General features: G+C 40.4%; 1 protein-coding gene across 2 annotated transcripts in view; it reads right to left on the bottom strand.

Annotated features, from left to right (window-relative positions):
- Positions 1-1,385: 1,385 nt before the first annotated feature.
- The window catches only part of FGF13 (fibroblast growth factor 13), a 201,396-nt gene continuing 180,118 nt past the window's right edge, over positions 1,386-22,663 (bottom strand). For both annotated transcript variants that reach the window (XM_060087047.1, XM_060087046.1), the window contains exons 4-5: positions 2,771-2,969; positions 1,386-1,522 (exon numbers count right to left, since the gene is read on the bottom strand). In XM_060087047.1, coding sequence (XP_059943030.1) covers positions 1,386-1,522; positions 2,771-2,969 — 336 coding nt within the window. The remainder of the gene's footprint in view (positions 1,523-2,770; positions 2,970-22,663) is intronic.

The raw sequence follows: 22,663 nt of genomic DNA, 5'->3' as shown, positions 1-22,663 counted from the left end.
TAGATTATCTGAGGGCAGTGACCTGATGTACATAATTCAGTGTGTAACTCCAGTTTCTACCACAGTTCACGGCACATAATGGACGCTCAATAAATACACATTGGAGGGTTTTTCTTTGAATGAATATAAAGAGTTTATTCGGTGCGTATCTTAGTATACAACAACAAATATGAAACAACTTTTTTAAACTTTTTTGTGCACAGGACAGAAAACTGCCTGTACATGCTATGTCCATTTTTGGAACACAGATTTTAACAATTATTAATGCACAAAATCTTACATATCATGCAACTCTATGCCAAGATTCCAACTTTCTTCCATGCAACAGATATGAAGATCTAAATGGAAACCTAGCTAAGTCTTAAACACTTTTCCAGAAGCAGGTATAAGTATATGTTGTTTAGGGGTAACCAGTCTTTTAACATTTCCTTGTACACAATATTCACACGCCAAATACAATGACAGGAGGACTTATACATACACAGATAAGACATTTCTTATTTTAACAACACAAAAGACAACATCACAGTTCCACAGTTCCTGTCTTTACACAAGAAGCCACAATAGTAGTTTAACATGATAACACAAATGGAATTAAGAGAAATCTATACTTGAGGATAATCTTTTTTTTTTAAAGTAATCTTTACTGACTGGGGTTGACAACACAACACAATTTCTACGCACAAAGTACAGCACAAGAACTCGATCAGAATACTACGAATGTAAAAGAAAAAAAATTTTTGGTAAAATCACAAGAACACTGTTACCTTGAGCCTGAGATGCCAATTCAGCTTCAACCCTGAATTTGGTTGAGTTGGATTAAGTGACACAGAGTCAATAGAACCACTGAATTCCAGAAATCATAAAGTTGAGCTATGCCAAAATAAAGAATACATACAAATCAAGCATAGATAGAAAACATTAAGCCAAGAAAACAACACGGTTCACAGAATTTTGTTTGCCCCTACAAAACATTGAAGCAGTTAATTTTTTTCTGTTTTGTTTTGTTGTTTGAAGAACAATGGTGGTCTTTTCAATTTTCTTGGTTGGGGAGCAATTTTTTAAATCAGCATTAGTGCTGTGAAAAGTTTTTGGTTTGTCTTCCCCAAAGCATAGGTGAGATCATGAGAAAATTGGGCAGTCCTTCTCCCAGATTTAATTCACTGATCATGCTTGGCACTCTTTTTTTGCACAAGCTCGTTCTAAATTATGGGGCATCTGTATGGATGAGAAGAAGGTTTGATGGCAGATTAGAGTAGTGAACTCTGCCTTGTTTGTTTGGTAAATGTCATGGACAAATCTGAACTTTTGGGTGAAGGACTGCTAGAATTAACAGCACCTGGAGGTAAGGTTCTGTTACAGAGCCCTTGTTTTGCCCTCACTGGCTACGTTGATTCATTGTGGCTCATGGATTTGCCTCCATTCAGTACACCGGAGACACTTCTGCTCTTGGTTGGGGTCCCGCTTCCAGATCGGGAGAACTCCGTGAGGTCATGCAGAGACGGCTCCTTGTACATGGCCACTGCAAAGCACAGAGACAGGGCATCAAAGGCCACCTCACTGGCCCTCAACTTTCCTTCTGCCCACTAGGCTTCCAGGCTGGAGGCCAAACCTGAAAAAAGCCGCTTTCAAGAACTCAGTAGAGAGCGGACTGGACCAGATGAAGCAAAATCCAGTCTTGGTACAGAAGCGTGTAGAGAATTCTAATGCCTAATTTCCATCACTGATGGTTTTAGATATATGAGAGGATTAATGAAAAATGCATTTAATAAAGCTCTTAGAAGTTTAAATATGATCTACTGCATGCTGTGCAAGGCAAATATTAAAAGTGAAAACATTTTCAAACACTGATTTCTCTCAGACTTTAAAATGAAACTCTCCAAGACTCTAAGTATTAGCACAGTTCTTAATGCAATAAATGGTAAATATTATTGTTGTGCTGTAAATAACAGCCCTGGCTTACGCTTATGGAGCACTTAGAACGTGCCAGATACTGTTGTAAGTGCTTCACGTGTGTTATCTCATTTAATCCACATGCAAATCCCATGAGGCAGGTGTTTTTATCCATATTTTACAGAAGGAACTTGAGCTCAATAATCTGCCCAAGACTATCTGGTTAGTAAAGGCGGAAGCTGGGCTTTGGACCCAAGTAATCTGGCTCCAGAAAATGTGCTGTCAAAGGGCGCTGTGTTGATTTGACTGTATGTCTGCCCCTCCTGTAAACCGCTCTTCTCTGCCTGGATTTTCTACCGCTTTTCCACCACATCTCACTCCTTCTAACGTCTCTACTTCCTGCAGCCCATTCCTATCCCTCACTCTTTCTCATCTGCTACTAAGCTGCTATTAATGACCAAAAACCAAAACTATGAATGAATGAAAATTGTTGGGACAATACTGTTGGGCCCTTAGAGAGATGGGCCCAAGGAGCTTTCTGATAAGTGTTAAGCATGCACACATTTTAGCACCTGTGTTCCTGTCCAGGGATCATTTTGGCATAATTTGGGGTTCTTGGCTGTCCTGAGTTAGCAATTAAGCTATCTCCACATAAGAAAGGTGTTACCACGTGCAGATATACTATGGAAAAGTTAAAATCAGGAGATTAGATGCTATTGTCAATGCTTTAGTGTTTTTTTAAGTGTAAAATGTTACTGAATTTTTGTATAAATGCCTTAGTATGGAAGAATTACATTCCACTTTCGAAAGCGTGATAAAGGATTGATTTCAATACTGATACTCATTTAATCCATAGCTGGTATAATATCAAGTTTACCTTTCAGTGGTTTGGGCAGAAAGTGAGCTGCAGGCTTGTTCTTCTTCACATGGTTTCCTTTCATGATCTCTCCTTCTTTGTTCAGACCCAGATACCACCCTCGGCCTGACTGCTGCTGACGGTATATCATTGATGAATATGTCACATAATAATTTTCAAACACCGATTCTTTGAATTTGCACTCAGGTGTGAAATGTTCCTACAAGAGAAGTAAATAAACAAAAGCTCAATATTTATAGCTATGGATTTCATGGAGAACCATATGGTATCATCCTTCAGGAGTTTAGGACATACTTTGTTAGAGCTTGTTATGACTGCTGTTCTATTTTAATAGCAGAAACTATTATCATTGGAAACTAAAACTATATATAACATTTCATGTGATGCTTTCGAAAAGGCCCTAAGTGCAAGTGCTACTGATCAGTGATTAGCTCTCTTTGTAATAAGGTAATGGAAAAATTAGAACCAGCCACCTAAGTGTAATGTATTGGAAAAATACAGGAGCCAAAGATTGAAAAGACAAGTATAAAACTGTCACATGGAGCTTTGTTCCCTTTGGGATTAAATATGAGAAAATAAACATCTGATCCTTGTACTTAATTTTCATAGATTATCCAGTTACTATGTACTATAATTTTCAATTGCCCCAGGCTGAAATCTGTGTTATACTGTTACAATGCTGGCTGCCTAGATTTCTAAAGAGATGCTACAAAGAAAGACTACCTTTTACTTTTAGATAAACCAAATTGATTTTTTTTTCTTTAGATCATTGGACCTTGACTTAAAAAGAAAAAAAAAATTCCCTCATCACCTCATCCTTGCCTTACAGTAACATTTCACACAAATCAATATAGAAACAAGGAATTTACAGTAATTCTACCAGCAGACATGAGAGAGGAGGCCAGGAGACTTTGAACCCAGCAACGTGATTTCCTGCCATGTGCGTGGCCATGTATTCTTTGGACTTGCCCATACAAAAGAAGGGTTCCTGACCCAATAGACTGTTTTTGAAAACAAACAAAAAACCCCAGAAAACCTTCTTTCACGTTTTGCAATATGTGTGTGTATGCAATAAACAGCTATTTAAAATATCCATTTATAAGCAAAGTGAAATGAACAGCAGATTTTAATCTCTAAGTAATCTATAGACTAGCAGTGGGTCCACTTGGAGTAAAAGATGATGAGGAAAATGCGAAGTGAGCTACACGTGAAAGTGGCACTAAGGAAGCCATTCGATTTGTACTATTTTGCTGAGATATTATCAGGAATACGTTTTGATAAAACCCTGAAAAAAAAACCACCTTGCAATAAAAATATTGCAAGATTTCTGGACACCTGTCTTTTCTGAATGATGTCTCCATGGTCCTACCTTCCTTCATGTTAGATAGCATTCCAAGCAAAGCACACTATCTGAGCAACAGACAGTGATTTACTATCAGAATCACTTCAGCAAAGAGGGACAGATTCCTCAAATGAGGCAGCCTTTTTCTGAAAGTTAAATAATTGAACACTTTTTTCTGGAAATCCACAAAATCTGTTTCACTCAGTAATCTCACTGGTTCCCCCATCTGGCTTCCAGGGTGCATGGATAAGAGTCATCTTTTGGCATAATTTCAGCCTAGGGGCATACGTGATAGATCCTCAGAAGATTCACACAATTTCAACCTACTCAAGAAGCAATGTACTTCGAAGGCAACTATCACGTGGTAGGAACGAAAGTGTTCTATTTATGGGCTGTGAATGTTCCTCTTTGTAGAATTCTCAACATAGGGAAAGCCAAGGTATGTCTACAAAGAAGTCTGACTAAAATAGTCTCCATGGGTCCTCTAGGGATGAGGACAGTTGTATAGAATGTTGGTTTCGCCTTGCCTAGCGTAAAATGACAACCTGACGTGGCATTTAAAATTCTCCACAATTCAGGGACTTCCCTCGCGGTCCAGTGGTTAAGACTCTGTGCTTCCAATGCAGGGGGGCGCGGGTTCGATACCTGGTCAGGGAACTAAGATCCCACATGCCGTGCGGTGTGGCCATAAATAAATAAATAAGTAAATAACTAGATCTTCACAACTCAGTCGCTACCATGCCTTGTTCTCCACCATAGAACCATGTGTGCCTTTGTGCCTTTACAGATGCCATTCATGTCATTTCTGTACCTCTCTACTTACTGGCTTTCCTCTCATTCCTCAAGGTCTAGCTCAAATATGACTGCCCCTGGAATCATATATGATCTCTCCCAATCAGAACCGATGACACTCATATTTGTGCTCCCGGAAACTCTGTCTACATCTCCAGCATGGCCCTGTGACCCAGGCGTGTGCATTCCTTGCTCCAGAAGGCAAGGAATTTGTCTTATTTCTGAATCCACCTTCCAGTCATAAAGGACTGGTCATACTGTCTAGCACATAGCAGACCACTTGGTTATTGCTTACAGGATCTGCATTGCAGAGATTCAGATTGAATTCGGAAATTCCAGGATTCAGAAGTATCAACCAGTAAAAAGTCTGCAGGGAATTTCCTGAATACCATAGAACGAAATCAGCTGTATATAGAAGGAGGTTGTCATTGCAGGGACAGACCCTGCATGTGTGACTTCGTAACTGTTTAGAATAGCAGATACTACACAGATACCGGCACTTACAACATGAGGAGGAAAAAAACTCAGCAATTGTTACAACTATTGGAAAATGGCAAGGAAGGACTCAATGAACTGAATGCTCTGTCACATCCTGGCAATTTCTTAGTCATCACCACTAAATTTGGACTCAAGAACTCAGTAGAGAGGGAGGAAAATAAGGTCAAAAAAAGAATGTTGAAGCCACCAAAGGAGTGTTCTGTTCTCTGTGTGTGACACTGTCATTTTATCCAGTGCTGGAAGGAATAGGCAAAAGAGGCTTGATTTTTATCAAATGTGGAAAGATGTGAACATCCCACCCAATACAGGAAGGGCCACCAAAGGGAAGAGGGGTGCAGCTGCCTCTCTCTGTCTCAGCAGTGGTTCACAGAAATAACAGAAATTGGATCAGACCCTAAACAGAGAAGCCCTATTCAGAGAATACCAGGTAGACATCTGGCAAGGAATCAATCTCCTTTGATTGACCTGAAGGTGATTATTAGCGCTCTCGAAAAAGGTACTGTAGTGGCCTTGATACACAGTAGGCACTAAACAGAGGCAGCAGTCATTGTGCTCTATATTTAATATGCATTAGATAAATACCTGTTATCATAATAAATGAATTAAAAAGATGTCAAGCATTCCTTACATAGCCACTAAGAAATTATTTGGCATGAATACAAAAGAAAAGGTGCTTTATATCTTCTAACCTTTTATGCATCAATTTCTCTTAAAAGTTGTTTACCTCTCTTGCATATCTCTACTAATTTCAGAGGAATAATGTTAGTAATATTCAGAGGAATAACTGAAAAAAATACAGATATTCAATCTCTCTAAAATCTCTTCTCTGTAATCAACATCTCTATTCCCCTTAAAGTTCAAGGTTAGTTTTTTTCTCAGTGAATATTGAACTTTTTTGTCCAAGGAATCCATACTAGTTAGTTACAAGATCGTATTTTGGGTGACAAATGAAGAATCTACATTTGCAGAATGAGCAGATCCAGGAGCAAAACCTAATACTTCTCTTTTTTACCAATTTACTCACTATTAAGGGCAAAATAGTTCTTTGGAGGTTGAAGTATCACTGACAAGAAGAAAACATTTGAAACCCTCAACATCAGGTCAATAGAGCATATAGGACAATACTTACAGCTACAGATGGTGATGGTCAGCTGCCCTTATCAGGACATACCTCCACACAGACTTTGAGAGGCAAGAGAATAAGGCATTAACACAATCAGTAACATCGGATATATGCAAAGAATCCCCAGATACAATGGTGTGCTACAAAGCATTTTGGTCCAGAACAAAGGCTCTGGACCTGGGTAAATTGCTATCCTCTTTAGGGTCAGAAGAAGCAACAGTGCCTTGAGTTGCCCCTGGCACCAAGGGCAAAGTACGGAGGAGATGCGTAACTCTCTGGCCTCCTGGAGCTGGAGCCGGTTCAGAAGAAGCATGGGCTGTGATGGTGGCTTCCTTGAAGGGAGCCAAGTAAGGGGCTCGTCACTCAGCAGGTGATGTGCAACTGTAGCCTCAATAGCCATATCCAAAAAGGTGAGAGCTCAAAAACATCTATATATCATGTACGTCATTCCCGTGCCCTAAACACATCTACGATACCACAATACACACACCACGACTAAGTGCCTTCCTGATTAAAAGAAGTCATTCTGCAAACATAGGCCTTAATGTCAGGTTTTTCATACTTTCCCCCCCCCCGCTTTTGTATTTTCAGCTATGCTACCAACAGATAGGGTGGCAGTGTTTCACTTGAGTCTGTACCTCAGTAGGCTTTGAGGAGTGCCATGACTATTCTGGCTGTGCCATGTGGCATGCGGGATCTTAGTTCCCCAACCAAGGATTGAACCTGTGCCCCCTGCAATGGAAGTGTGGGGTCTCAACCACTGGACAGCCAGGGAAGTCCTGCCATGACTATTGTAAGCATTTCCTTTGAACACATTTCTCTCAAAAGAAATCTTTTGTAAATGGGTTGCGCTGATTTCCTTGGATCTCAAGAGAGCAGCAGAGTCTCCTCAGGTTGTCCATACATAAAATGGGAACACTAAGGTCCTAGACTGTTGAACAAAGCCTGAACATTGAATATAAGCTTTCACATATGTATACGCTATGTCAAGCGCACAAATACTGGTAGAGGTGAATGTTTCTCAATTCATTTTGTTCTATTCACATGCAATATTTTCACTGGCATCACAGAACACAGAAAAACAGTTTCGACATCGATGAGTGAGCATCTAAAGAAACTTTAAAAAATGAACCCAGTGAAACATGATTTCCTCTTTTCAGCAGATGCTATAAACATATTATAACTGACCTATCTCTCCCTTTAATCCTCTCACTTCCTTCTCTTTTCCTCCTCTCTTCTGGCCACATTCTCAGTAGCCTGAAGATCCAATTAATTTAACAATTACTGCCAATAGCAAGGGTCACTCTTCTAATTCTCAGCCACGTTCTGATGACAATTAATTTTCTAGATTTAAAGTTAGCAGGTTATTGAAGCAGGTCTGACTCATGTGTGTCAATTATTCCCCAGCCTAAAGAAAATAATATGCAAATTAAAATTAGATTTTCAACTCTGTTAAAAAAGAAAACAAAATAGAATCTTTAAAATATGGGGGGTGACACTGTAACTACCTATATTCTCTATATAAGCTTCCCCTCTATCGGTGATTTCAAAATCCAGGATTAATTATTATATTCAGGATTTTGATGTTCTCTCCCAGGGTATATTTGATGTGAATGAACTTCATTATTACTAAGATCAAAGCGCGAGAAAGGAGAGGTTGGGGAAGAGGGAATCAATACTTAGCCAGTGCACTGTAGCTAAACAAAATTATTAATTCAGGATAAGCAGAGTTTGGTTTGTTCACTCAGATATCCTCTGGACTGTGGGATACTTGAGGGCAGCTCCTAGCATGGGGCCTGGCTTAGAGTCAATGATCAATATAACTCTGGTGAAATAAATAACAGAAAGAATGAAATATCATAGGAAGAGGACTTGGGAGCTAGCTTATACAGATCCAAAAAAAAGGTTAAACATGGCGGGGTATGAATAGAGGGCTGTTTTAGAGGAGAGACTGACAAGTCAGAACTTGCCTGCCAGGGCAGAAAGAGTAGGTGATAAAAGGAGGAAAGCAGTCTACAGATGAATTCAATTGAAAAAACTGGAGAGGGAGGGAGAGAGGGAGGAGAGAGGGAGGGGTGGAAGGGAAGGATGGAGGGAGGGAGGTGGAGAGGGAGGAAGAGAAGGGGGACCAATAAGGACAAAACTGATGCTAAAGCTGCAAGAGTAAAGAGATTTCCTGGTAACCAAGATATAAGCATTAGACTGATACTGTTGGTCTTTGGGTCTGCAAATAGCAGACATTGCAACTAAATTCTATTAACTTGATTTTTGTAAAATGGCGGGGGAGGGGGAGGGAACACCTGACCTTACAGGATGGATGAGGAGCCAATGAGATGATGTATGTGAAAGAAGCTCTGAAAATTGTAAAGCTCCATACACATGAAACGTGGAATTACTCTGATAATACATGCCCAGAAAACCAAGGCAAAATAAATAAATTCTCTCTTCTTTTCGAAGTTCTTTTCACCCTGGAATCAATTTCTAAAGAAAGGATCTGCCTATATGTGTTTTATTAACATGGAAGGAGATAAATTCTGCCAAAAATTAGGACTGCACATGAATGACACTCAGTGTTCTCCTCCAAGCTTGGTTCCCCGAAAACTGTTTTGCTTCCTTCCATTTGTCATTTTGGTCTGCAGTCGGCTGAAAAGGCTGCAGTGCTTCAAGCCACAGCACTAAAAAAATGAAGTGCTGAAAAATGGGCTTCGTGAAATACCATGCCACAAAATGACTTCAAAGTACCCATGCTAACTGGCAACCATTTGTAAAGAAACACAGATTATAATTAAGAATATGCACATGGGACTATTTCTCCTCATATGGTTATAATGAAACTTCTTGGTAGCAGCTTTGTATTCCAAGATATCTAATAGACATTTTCATTTACCTTATGTTGAGCCCACAAAATAGGGCAGCGGAGCATTGCTTTTTCTCAACTCCTCACAAACAAAAAATGAAAAAAAAAAGTTAATGAGTTTGTCAACCGATGCCCTGTTTAAAACAGAATTAGGATGCGGATATGACCACATTTTAGCCCTGGGTTTCATTGAGTCCTTGGTATTGGCTTGTTCTGGATTGTCATATATTTCTGTAGAGAAGTCTCATGCAATGTCAAATTTTACAATTTGTTTTATAAAATGCACTGAAATAAGATACAATAAAGCAGGAGACAAAACAAAAACACCATATCCCTTACAGAGCCTAAGAGGGGTGATTTTTGTTGTGATAAAAAATTACATGATCCTAAGGCCTCACTCAGCTCCAAACCTGGTCAGCAGATACATTTTGAAATGGAAGTAACTTGCTGAGACTTGTGACGAAGAAGAGGGACAGGCCATACGTCTCCAGGGCTGTATAATTGGCCCAAGGCAGTGTCAGTCTGACCCAAGCCTTGTAGAAGAATACAGATTGGTTAAGAACCCAATTAGCAGAAGATGGATTTTATTTTACATAAGATATGTTACAGAGACTGTGGCCATCATATTATTTTTTTAAATATTACTAGATTAAATCTTGCTGTTGAACAAAAATCTGTGGAAAAGCATTTTTTTCAACCGAAGAATAATTCTCTAAAGTGAGTAATTCTCTCCAACTTTGTCTATTATGTGTATTAACTCGTGATGTTGGCTTTTCTTATAAGCAGGGCTGACCTATGTGTTTTGAAAGGGGAATCAAATATCAGATATGATTTCTAAAAATAAACTTTCCTGTCTTTTGGCTGGTTACTGGAATTAATCTGTGACCATTAGCTAACTATTCTCCGTTACTGTGAAGCTTTCTAGTTTGTGGCAAGATTCTTCTGTATGATAACTTCACAGGGGGATCTAAGCCCATCGGCAAGAGAATGACTTTGGAAGTATTTGTAGTCAGTTAGAGAATAAACTTAGTAGGTTGTATCCTTTTAAATAGCTCTTCCAAGCTCCTGTCCGAAAATTCAAAGCCTGGGAACTCTGAAAACTTTTCCTAGACATCCAACAAACTGTCATGCAAAGGAGAAAGGTTCTTTCTGCGTAGATCAATTGAAAAAACTCTGGCAAGGTAGGTGGCCTGTTAAAAATAAAAATCATATCCACGTGGGTGCATAGCTTGTTCTAGTACTACAGGCAATTCTGAAGGTGGTAATTTGTACTGGATAGCGGTTGTGTTAGATTTGATAGGGTCTGTCTCTGTAGAAGAGAGTCATTTACAATTGCCAGGAGTCTACTTCTTCAAAGACTTTCAAAGAAGACTTCTTATTTTTTTCTCTTGCACAGGTAGGAAAGCAATGCCACTGTTCAGAAGGAAATCACTAATGCCTGCTTTCCACTGCAAACCAGAAAACCTGGAATCACAGGGCAGGGTGCACAGGCCTCATCTATAAACCAAGGATGAGAAAGATGTCGTAGAGGGCTATTGGACTGCCACATCACATAACACCTGCAAATGACTTCTGGGGATAGGACATCTTACAGAGTCCTCTTTCTATGTAGAGAGCACATTTCCACTAATATTTGCCCCTTGAAAGGAGCTCATGAAAGGATGCTTGAGACAGTCACTTACCATGAGTCTGAGTAGTACTCAGGGGTAGTCAGTAGTACTCAGGGGTAGTCAATTCATTAAGTTAAGACTCAAATGGAAGAATTCATTCTCAACTACTCCTTACCCCAGGAGCCTAGGACCCTTTGCGTATCTAACGATCTGACTTAATCTCGACAGCAGGCCTCTGTAACAGCCTCAGAATGGCCTGAGAGAGGAGTTCTACCACCTCACAAGTGAGAAAGCCACAGGAAAGTAGCCCTTAACAAGCCATTCCTTTATGAACTCAATTGCAAGTGCACCTTTTCACCCAAACAGTCACTGTGTAGACAAGAGCTGTGATGTCAATTCTCTTCTCAATGGACAGTTCCAACATTGGCTGAAGGTTCAGCTCTTCCTCCTATTCATGAGCCCTGGCTCTCTGAACACCAAAGAGCTCTGTTCAACCTGCCTCTTCCACCTTCCAGATTTCTGACTTTGGGCAATTTACCTGGGCTCTGATCTTGCATCTCTAAGAGGAGAATAGCATCACGTGCCTCCCAGGGAGGACTGCAGAGGGCATGGAAAGCAGCTAGTGTACGTGTAGGTGCTCACAGACTGCGGGATCCCTTGCCTTGACTTAATTTTCTGTTCATGTGACAGCAAGGAGAATGCAGCCTCCTCCCAACTTGAAACTGGTATGAAAACTAGTGGTTGTCAGTGCAAACAAACGGAGTAGAGAAGCACCTTTCCAGTTCACAGAGAGATTCGTGTTACACATTAACCATATGGGTGAGGATTGCTTTCGTTAGTGATTCCTTTGCAAGGGTAACAATACATGAGCTCTTAATATGGGGCTTAAGATATCCTAGGATTCTAAAATTGGAATTACTGTAATGTGTATCAGTGAACCCACATGATATTAAAGAGATTTGTGAACTAATCCAGTATTAATGGCCCAAATGACATCTACATGTCTCATTTTAATTATTATGCCACAAAAGTACAACATTATTATCTCATTTCTTTTGTTCTAAACCAGTGTTTTGCTAGTTCTACTTTCATAATGCAGGTTACTATTAACAACAATACTGAAAAATCTAATAGTACCTTATGCTTAAGCAGTACCTACATTTAAAGTTTTCTACAACTGCTTAAACAGCTTTGACATTCGAATGAGATAAGGGACAGTTTAACAATGATGATGATAAGAAAGGTAATGATTACAATGGATTTGGTAGACCTTTTTTTTAACAGTTGAAGAAATGAAACCAGAGATATTAATACACTGGAATCTGGCTTTCACACTTTCTTTTAGAGAATGAATCCAGAGCAGGGAAGCAGCTCCTTCCAGAGGAAGCTGAAATCTGTTTAAGGTAGCTGCTGTTGACATGTGAGAGGCCCTTATTTTAAGGCAACCTGATCTCTAAGGGCTGAAAAACACCGAGGACCCAGCAGTGCTAACTGGCCCTGGGCTGCAGAGGGAAGGAAGAGCTTTAACTCAGAGCCCAAGCCAAGCCCGCCAGCCTGTCTGCCACTGGCCTGGCTTCTCCAGCAGGCCAGGCAGCTTCCCATGGATCTTAAGTAAACGTGTCCATGGAACATTCTCCTAGCTCATGCCATGAAAACTTCATTCTTCTATTGCAAAATATTCATCTCTGAGTCTCTGCACACTTGAGTTTTTTTTTTTTTCTTTTTCTTTTCAGGGACCTCTTTACACTCGGAGTTTTTAGGGGATGACCCCAGAACGATTTTACTGAAACTAGGCACAGAGGTGGGTAACCGGTAAAACAGCCTAATCAGAGTCCTGCGTATGTGCATACGCTCGCAATAGAGACAGAAAGACTGACAGACGGGGGTGGCAGACAAAAAGAGAACAAGAAGTGAACAAAGAGAAAGTCCATGCGATGATTTCTTCTTTTTCCCAATTCTGTAATCCTGTGGCCTTTGAAAAATGCCTGCTATTCCCCACCCCATGCAAGAGGGGAGGTGGGAAAGTGAGCCATCTCGCTTGTTGGAGAAAATCTGTTTCCTGTCCCAATTCCCAGCTGTGCTCAAACCTCAGGGTAAAATCTGAGAAGCCACCTAGGGCAGGTTGTTCTTCTGTTAGTATCTATAGAGGAGACTGATAAACGAATAAACCTATTTCTTCCTAGAGATTTTCCTATATGTAATGTACATCCATCTCTGAAAGAAAAGAAAAAGGGAATCCAGGTCTTTCGAGAAACTCAGGATGAGTGCAAAGCTTATTAAAATAAGATACTTTGAAAGATGAACGTTGCTATCATAAAGTGAATTATATTTTCATAAGAGGAATGTAATGCTCAGATGTGTAGCTATGGTGCAGTAAACAAGACAACGGTTCCCTATTTATGACCAAACTGTGGTCACCTGTGATGCCGTTTATTATAATCATCACCTGATATTATGGTTAGGGAGAAACCACTGCAGGGAAGCCTGAATTCTAAGAACGCAATGCTTTACAGGAGTGTTTAGACCGAGTATCCAGCTACAATTCATAACTGAGCTTTTGATAGCTTAGTTTAAATTAAATTTGGTCTGTTCTAGATTTCCTGAAATACCGCAACATTTTTAGATTAATTTTTTACAGGGTTTTGATGACATTCAATTCTGAGATAGGCAAATTACAGTTCTTTATCAAAATATGCAATTTCAATTTTCAAATATTTGTTACCTTAAGTATTACCAGAGTTTGAAAACACAATGCAAGAATATAATATAAACTCTGAGGATATATCAAAATGATTAATACTTCATAAGCTTTGCACAACCATGACCTGTTTGCAATAATTTTCAGCTTCCATTTTCAACAGTGTAGACTGTTAAAGCATTTGCATGAGAATGCAAAATACATAAATTATCCCTGCAAGGAACACTTAAAACTTAAGGTAATTATATAGCATAGAAGTGACTTCAAAGAACTCCAACAAAATAACAAATAATTCTACAGTCACCCTTTAAAATGCTTATTATTCTGTGTTACCAGTGATCTTGACCACTAAAATCCCTCTCTTTACAATTATATTCACATTATCAATTCTTACTTTGTTCTTTTACCATCAAGCTCTTACAGCTGGCCCTGAAAATTTGCATGCTGTAAAAGCTGAACTAGACACCTAGTAGAGATGAATTCCCCAGTTATATCCATGCTGTGAACAGAACCATAACCCCCCGCAATATACCTTATCATTGCACTCTTATACTAAACACGCATCCAAATCAAGTCCTATTTTTTACATTCCTCCTGTTCAAAATCTTTTAAGGGCTCCCTGCTGCCTACAGGATAAAATCCAAACTCTCTGGCCTGGTGTTCAAGGCCCTCCACAATCGCGCACATGTGTTCCTACAACTTTAGCATGCGATTCCTCCAATCCAGCCAGATTGGAGAAATAAGGCCAGGACCAAAAGGAGCAGAGATTTTTCTTATGAATGGAAAAATATCTCCTCCAAACCAATTAGTGTGCTTCGGAAGCTGGGATATTCACTGTGATTAGAGAGAATTACTGGGTCACGGGGAATACATAACTAATCTCTCTTGAGTTGCTTTCTTAGGCTCTGCATCCTTCTTAATTTTTTAATTCAAACAAATGCCTTGCACTTCTGGAACAACCGAGCAACCTCATGTCATGGTTCCACGCACTGTGACTTAGCAGGGGCTGCCCCTGGGTATGCAATTCTCTGGGGGCCACTTGCTAATAATCGGCACCTCTTCCTTTCATGGCACACGGAGGAAGAAGAGTCAAACGTCAGCATGCCAGGAACCTCCAGGCTCAACTTCGGCTGGAATGCAAAAAGCACTTTACAATTGATTATTTCTGAAGACTTTTCACAGTATCGAGGAAGAGGGTAATGAAATTGTATCTGAACAGAAGGAAGCTAAATTATTTATCTCATACTAATTTATACCAGATGGCTGGTGATGAAAAATCTATACTGGCAAATCTGCTGTATATATTACTTTAAAGATAATCAAGGGGGCTAAAACTTTAAATGGTCACAATATATTTGGATTTAGTTTTATGGCTCCTATCGATTCCATACATAGGTTCTTCTACGTGCACGTGATTAGGACATGATAAATCGTATCACCAAGTCATTAGAAGCTGCATCATCTATTCATGAATTACATCAGCAGTTGGATTGCTTCTCTTTTTTTAACCCGCAGAGAGAACACATTTGGGAGGGTGCCTACTATATCCCTCTGCATCAGGAGGGTGCAAACGACACTCCTTCCCCAAGAGAAAGAGAAGGAGATGGCCCTTCAGCGAGATCACAGTCCTCAGAATGAAACTCCCTCACTGAGCTTCAGGCAGAACCGGTTAAATGCTGACTTGCTGACTTCCGACTATAATAAACAGTTGATGACTGGAAGGGAGACAGGGTGTACCAGATGTACAGCCTTTTCCTTTTCTGCCCAAGTTATGTCTCCTGGGAGAGGGTTGTATGGGTTCACCATCCAATTGGGCCTGTCATGGATCCATTTCCTCTCTGTTCTGAAGCTCACCACTGGAGAAAGCCCAGCCTTGTTCTCTGGTTGACTCTCAAATGCCAATTGTTCAGGAAAGGATAGAAGACATTCAGTTACACGTGCTGGTTCATATCAAACAAACCACGTTCACATGAGCCTAGCTACTCGATACTATTCTCCAGGTAAAGCAGGTAAAACTTCTGGCCCCAGAAAGGAATTGGTGTGTGTACAGAATCCCAAAGTATGATTCGCCTAGTGAACCAGAGCTTCTCTGAACAACATCTTTATATAATGTTTATTATTTTGCAGAATGTGCAGTATCATCTCTGGTTGACTTATGAAGACCGATTATCTTACATAATTATGGGGGTTATATGCCTTCAAGTCAACAAATATCTTTTGAGTGCCTATCACGTGCACCATTTTTCCTAAAGTAGGTGCGGATACTCATGGTGCTTTAGCACTTTGGGGAGAGCAGTTGCTGTCCCCCAACAGCTGTCCAAAGAGCACTTCCCAAGCTGCAGCCAGAACTCATGCAATGCCCCCAAGTGTATTCTTACGGTGAGAGACAACAGACCAAAATTGAGTTCCATAGTCTATTGTGGCCAAGCAAGATACAGACCTACTGTGGGTGAATATCTTCCCACTACGATAACCTGATTGAGCATTTATTCCATTTGCAAAGGATTCATTTAGTAATTTCATCTGTTACAGTTAAGTGTTCTACTGTCAGCAGCAGCAGCAGCTAAGCGTTTACCAATCTCTGAAAAAGTATGACCATCCCAGGTCAAGGTATAGATTAGAATGATAATAGCTTATGTTGAAACCTAAAAACAAATCCTTCAGAATCGCATGAGAATGATCAAAGTTGTCACTGTGATATTACCTAAAGGAACATAGAACCCGTACATTCTATGACTAGCCAAACTCGAGTTAATTTAATCATAGTAGCTAACTACAAGTGATACTGTACACCATCTGGCAATATAAGATAATAAGGCTCCATTGTTAAATCAGTGTCTTGCACGGCGAGGTTACTAGGACTCCAACCACCAGCAACAATATGCTGCTGTAAATTCACTTTGGTGTCGCTTAAGTTACACTTTCTGCAATTCTGATTTATTGAAAGAATGTTTTCAGAAGCCAGATATTTGCAGAAAATCATAGGGAAAAGGCATGAACAGGGGGGCTGTGAGCTAAGTGACAAGAATAAAAGACAGTACGAATACTCCTTTGAGTGAACACTAACAGAGTTTCAAATCTCAGAGCTTTGGGGGTGACTCCATAGGCCATGCCCAGTTGTCAGGGACTTTGCTAATTTTCTAGCGTTACAAAGAACCAGGAGGGGACAAATCAAATGGATGTGACGCCATCAGAACTTCAGTGTTGAACTTTGCACCAACACATCAAATTACCGGTGCGGTTCCAATGAGAAAGCAGAGACGGGTGTATACACAGCAACCCGTCACTAAAGGACAGACGTAAACACAAAGTCGGTGTGAGAACTGCTGCAGATTACATTTTTGTCTTCTTAGCAACATTAACTCTCTGTTCTTTTAAATAGTCTTAATGTTTATCCAAAGTTGCTTACTGTATTTTGAGTGAGCAATAATAGGTTCGATTTTCCCTGAGCCTGAGTCACAGCCTGGTAGTAAATTAGCTGCTCAGGAAGGTGCGTTACTTCCTTGAGGCCACTGAGCCATCATTTAAGGCATTAAAGCTTGCTTTCATTTATGAAGATGCTACTGACTCACTTCAGTAGGAGTTGTTTTTCCTGCACTGCTGATGCCTGAGTTAAAGGAATGTACTCGTTTTTTTCCCTCCTTGCAGTATGGATGGGCTGGACTGGGCTAATGACACATTCTTGTCAACTGCATTGTGACTCATGGAGAAAATGCCCATGATGTTTATTCTGCAGCTGCAGAACAAAGCAAAGTCCACGAGGGCTGGGGGAGACCGTAGATTCCTCGATAGCATCCTCTAATTGACTGTGTTAGTGGCCACTAGTGCCATAAAAGCCACCCTTGTAGTAAAACAATAATTTACCACATGAGGCAAATCCTGTCGCTCCTCTACTCAACACCCTCCAATGGCTTCCTTTCTCAAGAATCAAAAGCAAAGTCCTTACCTTGGACAATAAGATCATATGTTATCTGATCCCAGTTATTGATACTTCTCTATTCTCGTCTCTCACTTGCCCTTTTTTTTTCACTTTATGTCAGTTACACTGGCTTCCTAGCTTTTCCCTTGAACATGCCAACCATATTCTCACCTAAGGGCTTTTGAATTTGCTGATACCTCTTTTGAATATTTTCTTGAGTACGGCTCGGGGGACTGTAAATTTTACCTCCTGTCAGAATTTTTTTCCTTCCTGAACCCTTCCTTTCTGTCCATCAAATGCCACCTTAACAGAGAGGCTTTCCCTGACCACCCTATATGAAAGCTGCCCCTATCTCTCAGCATGCCCTGTCCCCCTAACCCTGCTTGTTTCTTCTCCAAAGCAAATTATGTATGAATTTGTTTATATCTACTTCCATCTACCCACTCTAGAACATAAGCTCCATGAGGACAGGGACTATATTTTGTCCATTGTTGTATTCTAGTACTTGGAACAGTGCCTCAAGCTCTGTATTCACGCCACAAAGATTTGCTGAATGAATAGATGGATGAATTCTGGTGGCGTGATAAACTGAAGGGACAAGTTAGTCCAGATTATGAAGGTTTCTGCATAAGTATTAAAGAATTAATTTGTCATAAAATGATATTTTGGCTCCTCTGAGGTACAGTTATTGGGGCGTTCATTTTCACTGTGGTTATGAAGTGCATTATAATTATAAACCAGCAACTCTACCCAGATAAACAAAATAAACCTTTACTAACATTCTTTTGAACTATACATGAAAGGCTATTCATAAAAAATGGTAGGTCAGGGCCTCCCTGGTGGCGCAAGTGGTTGAGAGTCCGCCTGCCGATGCAGGGGATACGGGTTCGTGCCCCGGTCTGGGAGGATCCCATATGCCGCGGAGCGGCTGGGCCCGTGAGCCATGGCCGCTGAGCCTGCGCGTCCGGAGCCTGCGCGTCCGGAGCCTGTGCTCCGCAACGGGGGAGGCCACAACAGTGAGAGGCCCGCATACCGCAAAAAAAAAAAAAAAAAAAAAAAAAAAAAATGGTAGGTCAAGATGAAAGGAAATAGCTAAAGAGAATAATACCTTTGAAAAGTATGCCAACAGGTAATTAATCATTGAAAGCAGCAAATCCTGATGGCTAGTAAATTTCAAGGGCTTATCTTGTAACATATGAAAGTGCAATCTTCTCCTCAACATATTAGAAATGTCAGTTCATTGTACTGAACAAAAGAATAAATGAAGAATATGTCTTTCCCAAGAAGATGCTATTATTTTTGATGATTTCATTAAAATACATTAAATAAAGATTAAAAGACTAAAATATCAAGAAGAGTTTAGCTAGGGCCCTAGTGCTTCACTCTGATGTGTTTTTCATGGGGGTTTAATGCCTGATATGACTTGTGCTTACATTGCCCCGTGTAGAGCACAGGCATCTCAGGCTGAACAGATGCAGTGTAGAAGGGTTCACATCTCATTTCCTTGCCATGGACCACATTTTGTCTTCCACTTACCGAAACAAAGATAACGATTTTTAAAGAAAGAGGGATGCTAAAGAAGAAATAAATGCTACAACTTGCTAATTAAGTACCATGGGATACAAAAACCACTTCAGTGCCACACTTTAGATGTTGTTTAGAGAAAGGAATAATTTGGAAGGAAGCACAGTGGAGAAAGAAAAAAGAATGGTTCAATTGTGAATACACTTTGCATAAATAAACATTTAAATTTGTCAACAGCAATAAATGCAAACCTTACCACTATTCCACTCACTGGATGATTTTAGGAGACAAGCGGGAACATCAGCACCCTGCTGCAATGTGCCTTGCTTAATATGGACTCAGAAGGAACTTTATCTAACCAAATGCCTGGGATGGTTTTGCCAGTAGTAGAGGTTCAGGGCCCTGATCCAGGTGTAATGAAGAGGTTTGGCTGTATTCCCTGTGAGATAGTCTCTTTTGGATATAAACTAATGGACTAGATACTGGAACCTTATAAAATAAAGCAACATGCATATTAGGCCTCTAGCTGTTCTTTTCATGGAAACTGGTTTCTAAGATATACTCACTTCAATCAAACATCTTGGCCTGTTGATTTTGACACACAGGGAAAAGGAAAAGTGGATAACCAATCCTAACTAAAGGCTAATGGCAAATAGCAGCCCAGAACTGTCGTACTTTCCACTCTCTTCTTCTTCATTTTATGTTCTATATTAAGGCAACTTTGCGCACTGGTTGAGAAAATAGGTTTTCAAGTCAGACAGTGGCCGAGCACAAATTAGAACCCAGGTCTGTCTAACCGGGTAACTTTGGGCAAGTACTGTAACCTCCGGCCTTAGTTTCCTCACCCTTAAAATGGGAAAAATAATTTTCTTCATAGGGTTGTTGGGAGGATTAAATAGGTCAAGATTTGTACTAGGCTGCCTAGCCCATAATAAGGAAGAGAATTTTCTAAAGCAAATGTTTTAAATTCAGGAACAGAGGGCACTACTGTAGGACACTGGCATTCATATAAAGCACAATTACTCTGTGCCTGAATAAAACATCGGGGCAGTGTTAGCTGCTAACAAAGTCGTGTCACTCCCCTGTGTGAACCAGAGCGGGGTTGACAATCAACTCACACCTGCGGTCAGCATCACATCTGCTTCGGGATGGTTTAGGCGTTTGGTTCTGAAAATGGGGTGGTGGCAGGTACTGAAATTCTGTGAACTCATTTTTGGGGTAAAGTTGGTTTTTCTTTCTGTCCTTAACCAGTCGTCCTTCGAGCAGAGGTTAGGATCCTCTCCCTTCAAGAATTGAAACAATAGCTGGTAAACATCTGGCTAAGAAATCCCTGGGGGATTTCTCTGGATATGCTCTTCCACTCCTCTGCTCTTTCTCAGCTTTTGAGGAGTGAAGCCGCTTCTCCTGTTGCCAGGCAATGAATTCCAAGAGCTTAATTTGGTTAGTGACTACTAAAAATGCATCTCCTTCTAGTGCACCTTCTTGCCTACATCCTAGTTCCTAGGCCTTTTTTGTTGTTTTGTTAATGCTGACATCTAAAATTACTGTTCAGTGCTGCGCTACAACGGTGATCTGTTCATGGTAGTCTTCATCTGCTAGTGGTTGGGTATTAGTGTAAAGGGGACCTTGAGTGGGCACTTGATTGTAATTAACAGTTCAAAGTCTGTTTCTTCCATTTGACTCTAAGCTCAGAGAAGGCAGGGGCTGTGTTTGCCAAGTGTCAGGCAATCAGTGGATTATTGCTTGAATGGATGGATGGATGGAAATATATATACTACTATAGGAATCTATTATGAAAGGAGTAAAAGGACTAAAGATTAAAAAAAGAGCAAGAAACATATTTATTCAGATCTTACTAACTGGCTAAAGGAAAACAAGAGGAGCTGAGATTGGGTGTATAATTTGGTGAGACAACCAATAGGAGGTGGAAAAAGTGAAGAGAGAAAGGGTTAAGATGTACTAAGGAGGGGCTACCAGGGTTGATCTATGAGTGTGATAGTTACTTGAGAGGGAAACTGCCTTTTACGGGCTGCTATCCTAAACAGATTTTAGCCAATCAGTATTGATATTACATAATGACGGGGTGAAAGGATAATTATTTAGTATCCAATCAAAGGATGTGTAATTAATATGAAAGTGTAATGATTATGTTGCATCCAACCTGAGGTTAACATTTGGAGCTCAATTGCTAATATTAATGCTTTGCATCTGTTCACAGCACATATGTTGTTACGCTAACCCTATGTTTGGGGGGTGTAACTGGAGAATGCACACCTTCTTTGGGGCCACTCTCGCATGTGGGGGTCATACCTGTGATCCTAGGATACTTTATTCATTCACTCAGCAAACATTTATTGAACACCTACTACATGCATGAAAAGTTGAGACACTAAGCTAAGCACTAGGGCTACAGAAGTGGATGAGACATAGCTGTTTTCTTCTCTTTCAGAATTTGTGGTCTGGGTAAAGAAACAAGAGAGATAAATGTGCAAGTACTGTTGGCAAGGTGAGTACTGAAGTAGGAGTAATCACAGTACACTATGGGATCTTGGAGGACACACAGTTAAGCTATGTAGTCAGGGAAAGAGTTGCAGTTTGGTAGACCCAGGTTTAACAGCCATTTTATCCTGAGGGCCACTAGATAGGCTCAGTCACAACATTGGGTATTTGATAATAGAAATGGCCGACACTTACTGAATGCTCACAGGATGTCAGTAACATGCACAGGGCTTATCCTATGGAATAGGAGGAAATACCATATGGAAATCCCATAGGTGTTGGGAGGAAAAAGAACAGAGTTGCCTTGGGAAGTTTTCTAAGAAGGCTTTCTCTAGGCTGCAGTGGCTTCTCACAGCTGATAGCAACAGAAAACAAGAGCCATCCTGTGGCACTCTCTCTTGGTTGGCAAGGAGTTCACCTGAGCTTGTTGGAGGGTAGAGCATAGCACCTTGGGGTTCTCATGACAGCCAGTGATTCCACAGTGCCAGTCACCAGAAAGAAGTATATGGGTCTAATGTGAGTAAGTTTTCTGGCAGATGCCAGCAGGTCACTAGCTTAATGTTGGAGGGTAAAAATGGTTTTAAAAATGGTGGGAGGAAAGGAAACAGCCTTCTCTTCAATCTTCCAGGTAGCTATTACTAAAGTATTAAACAAATGACAGGTGGAGAGAAAAAAGACACAATGTCCAGGAAAACAGAGATGGCTGGGAAATCCTCATTTGGGAACATGGTGAGGCATCTTAACCATGGACATTCCATATACAGAAAGGAAGAAAGTGCCAGCTACAGGCATTGTTAAGGCCTAACTTCCTCAGCCTGACTGCTAGTGTTGTATTTAATGACCCCTATTGAAGCTTTTCAGAAATGATGGTATTTCATAGATCACCCCTGTACACTCTGAGCTCAATTCCCAACTATTGGTAAAATGACTTCTTTATAGCATCCTCCTTGAAGGAAGCCTTGTCTTTAGGAATTACAGAAAATCAGTCTTAGCAAAAACAAAGCTAATTAATTGGCATAGGTTAAAGGATG

The sequence above is a fragment of the Mesoplodon densirostris genome, chromosome X (assembly GCF_025265405.1).
Source record: "Mesoplodon densirostris isolate mMesDen1 chromosome X, mMesDen1 primary haplotype, whole genome shotgun sequence".
Taxonomy (NCBI): Eukaryota; Metazoa; Chordata; class Mammalia; order Artiodactyla; family Ziphiidae; genus Mesoplodon; species Mesoplodon densirostris.
Note: the sequence above shows the minus strand (reverse complement) of the source record. Positions and strands in the feature narration are given on the sequence as shown.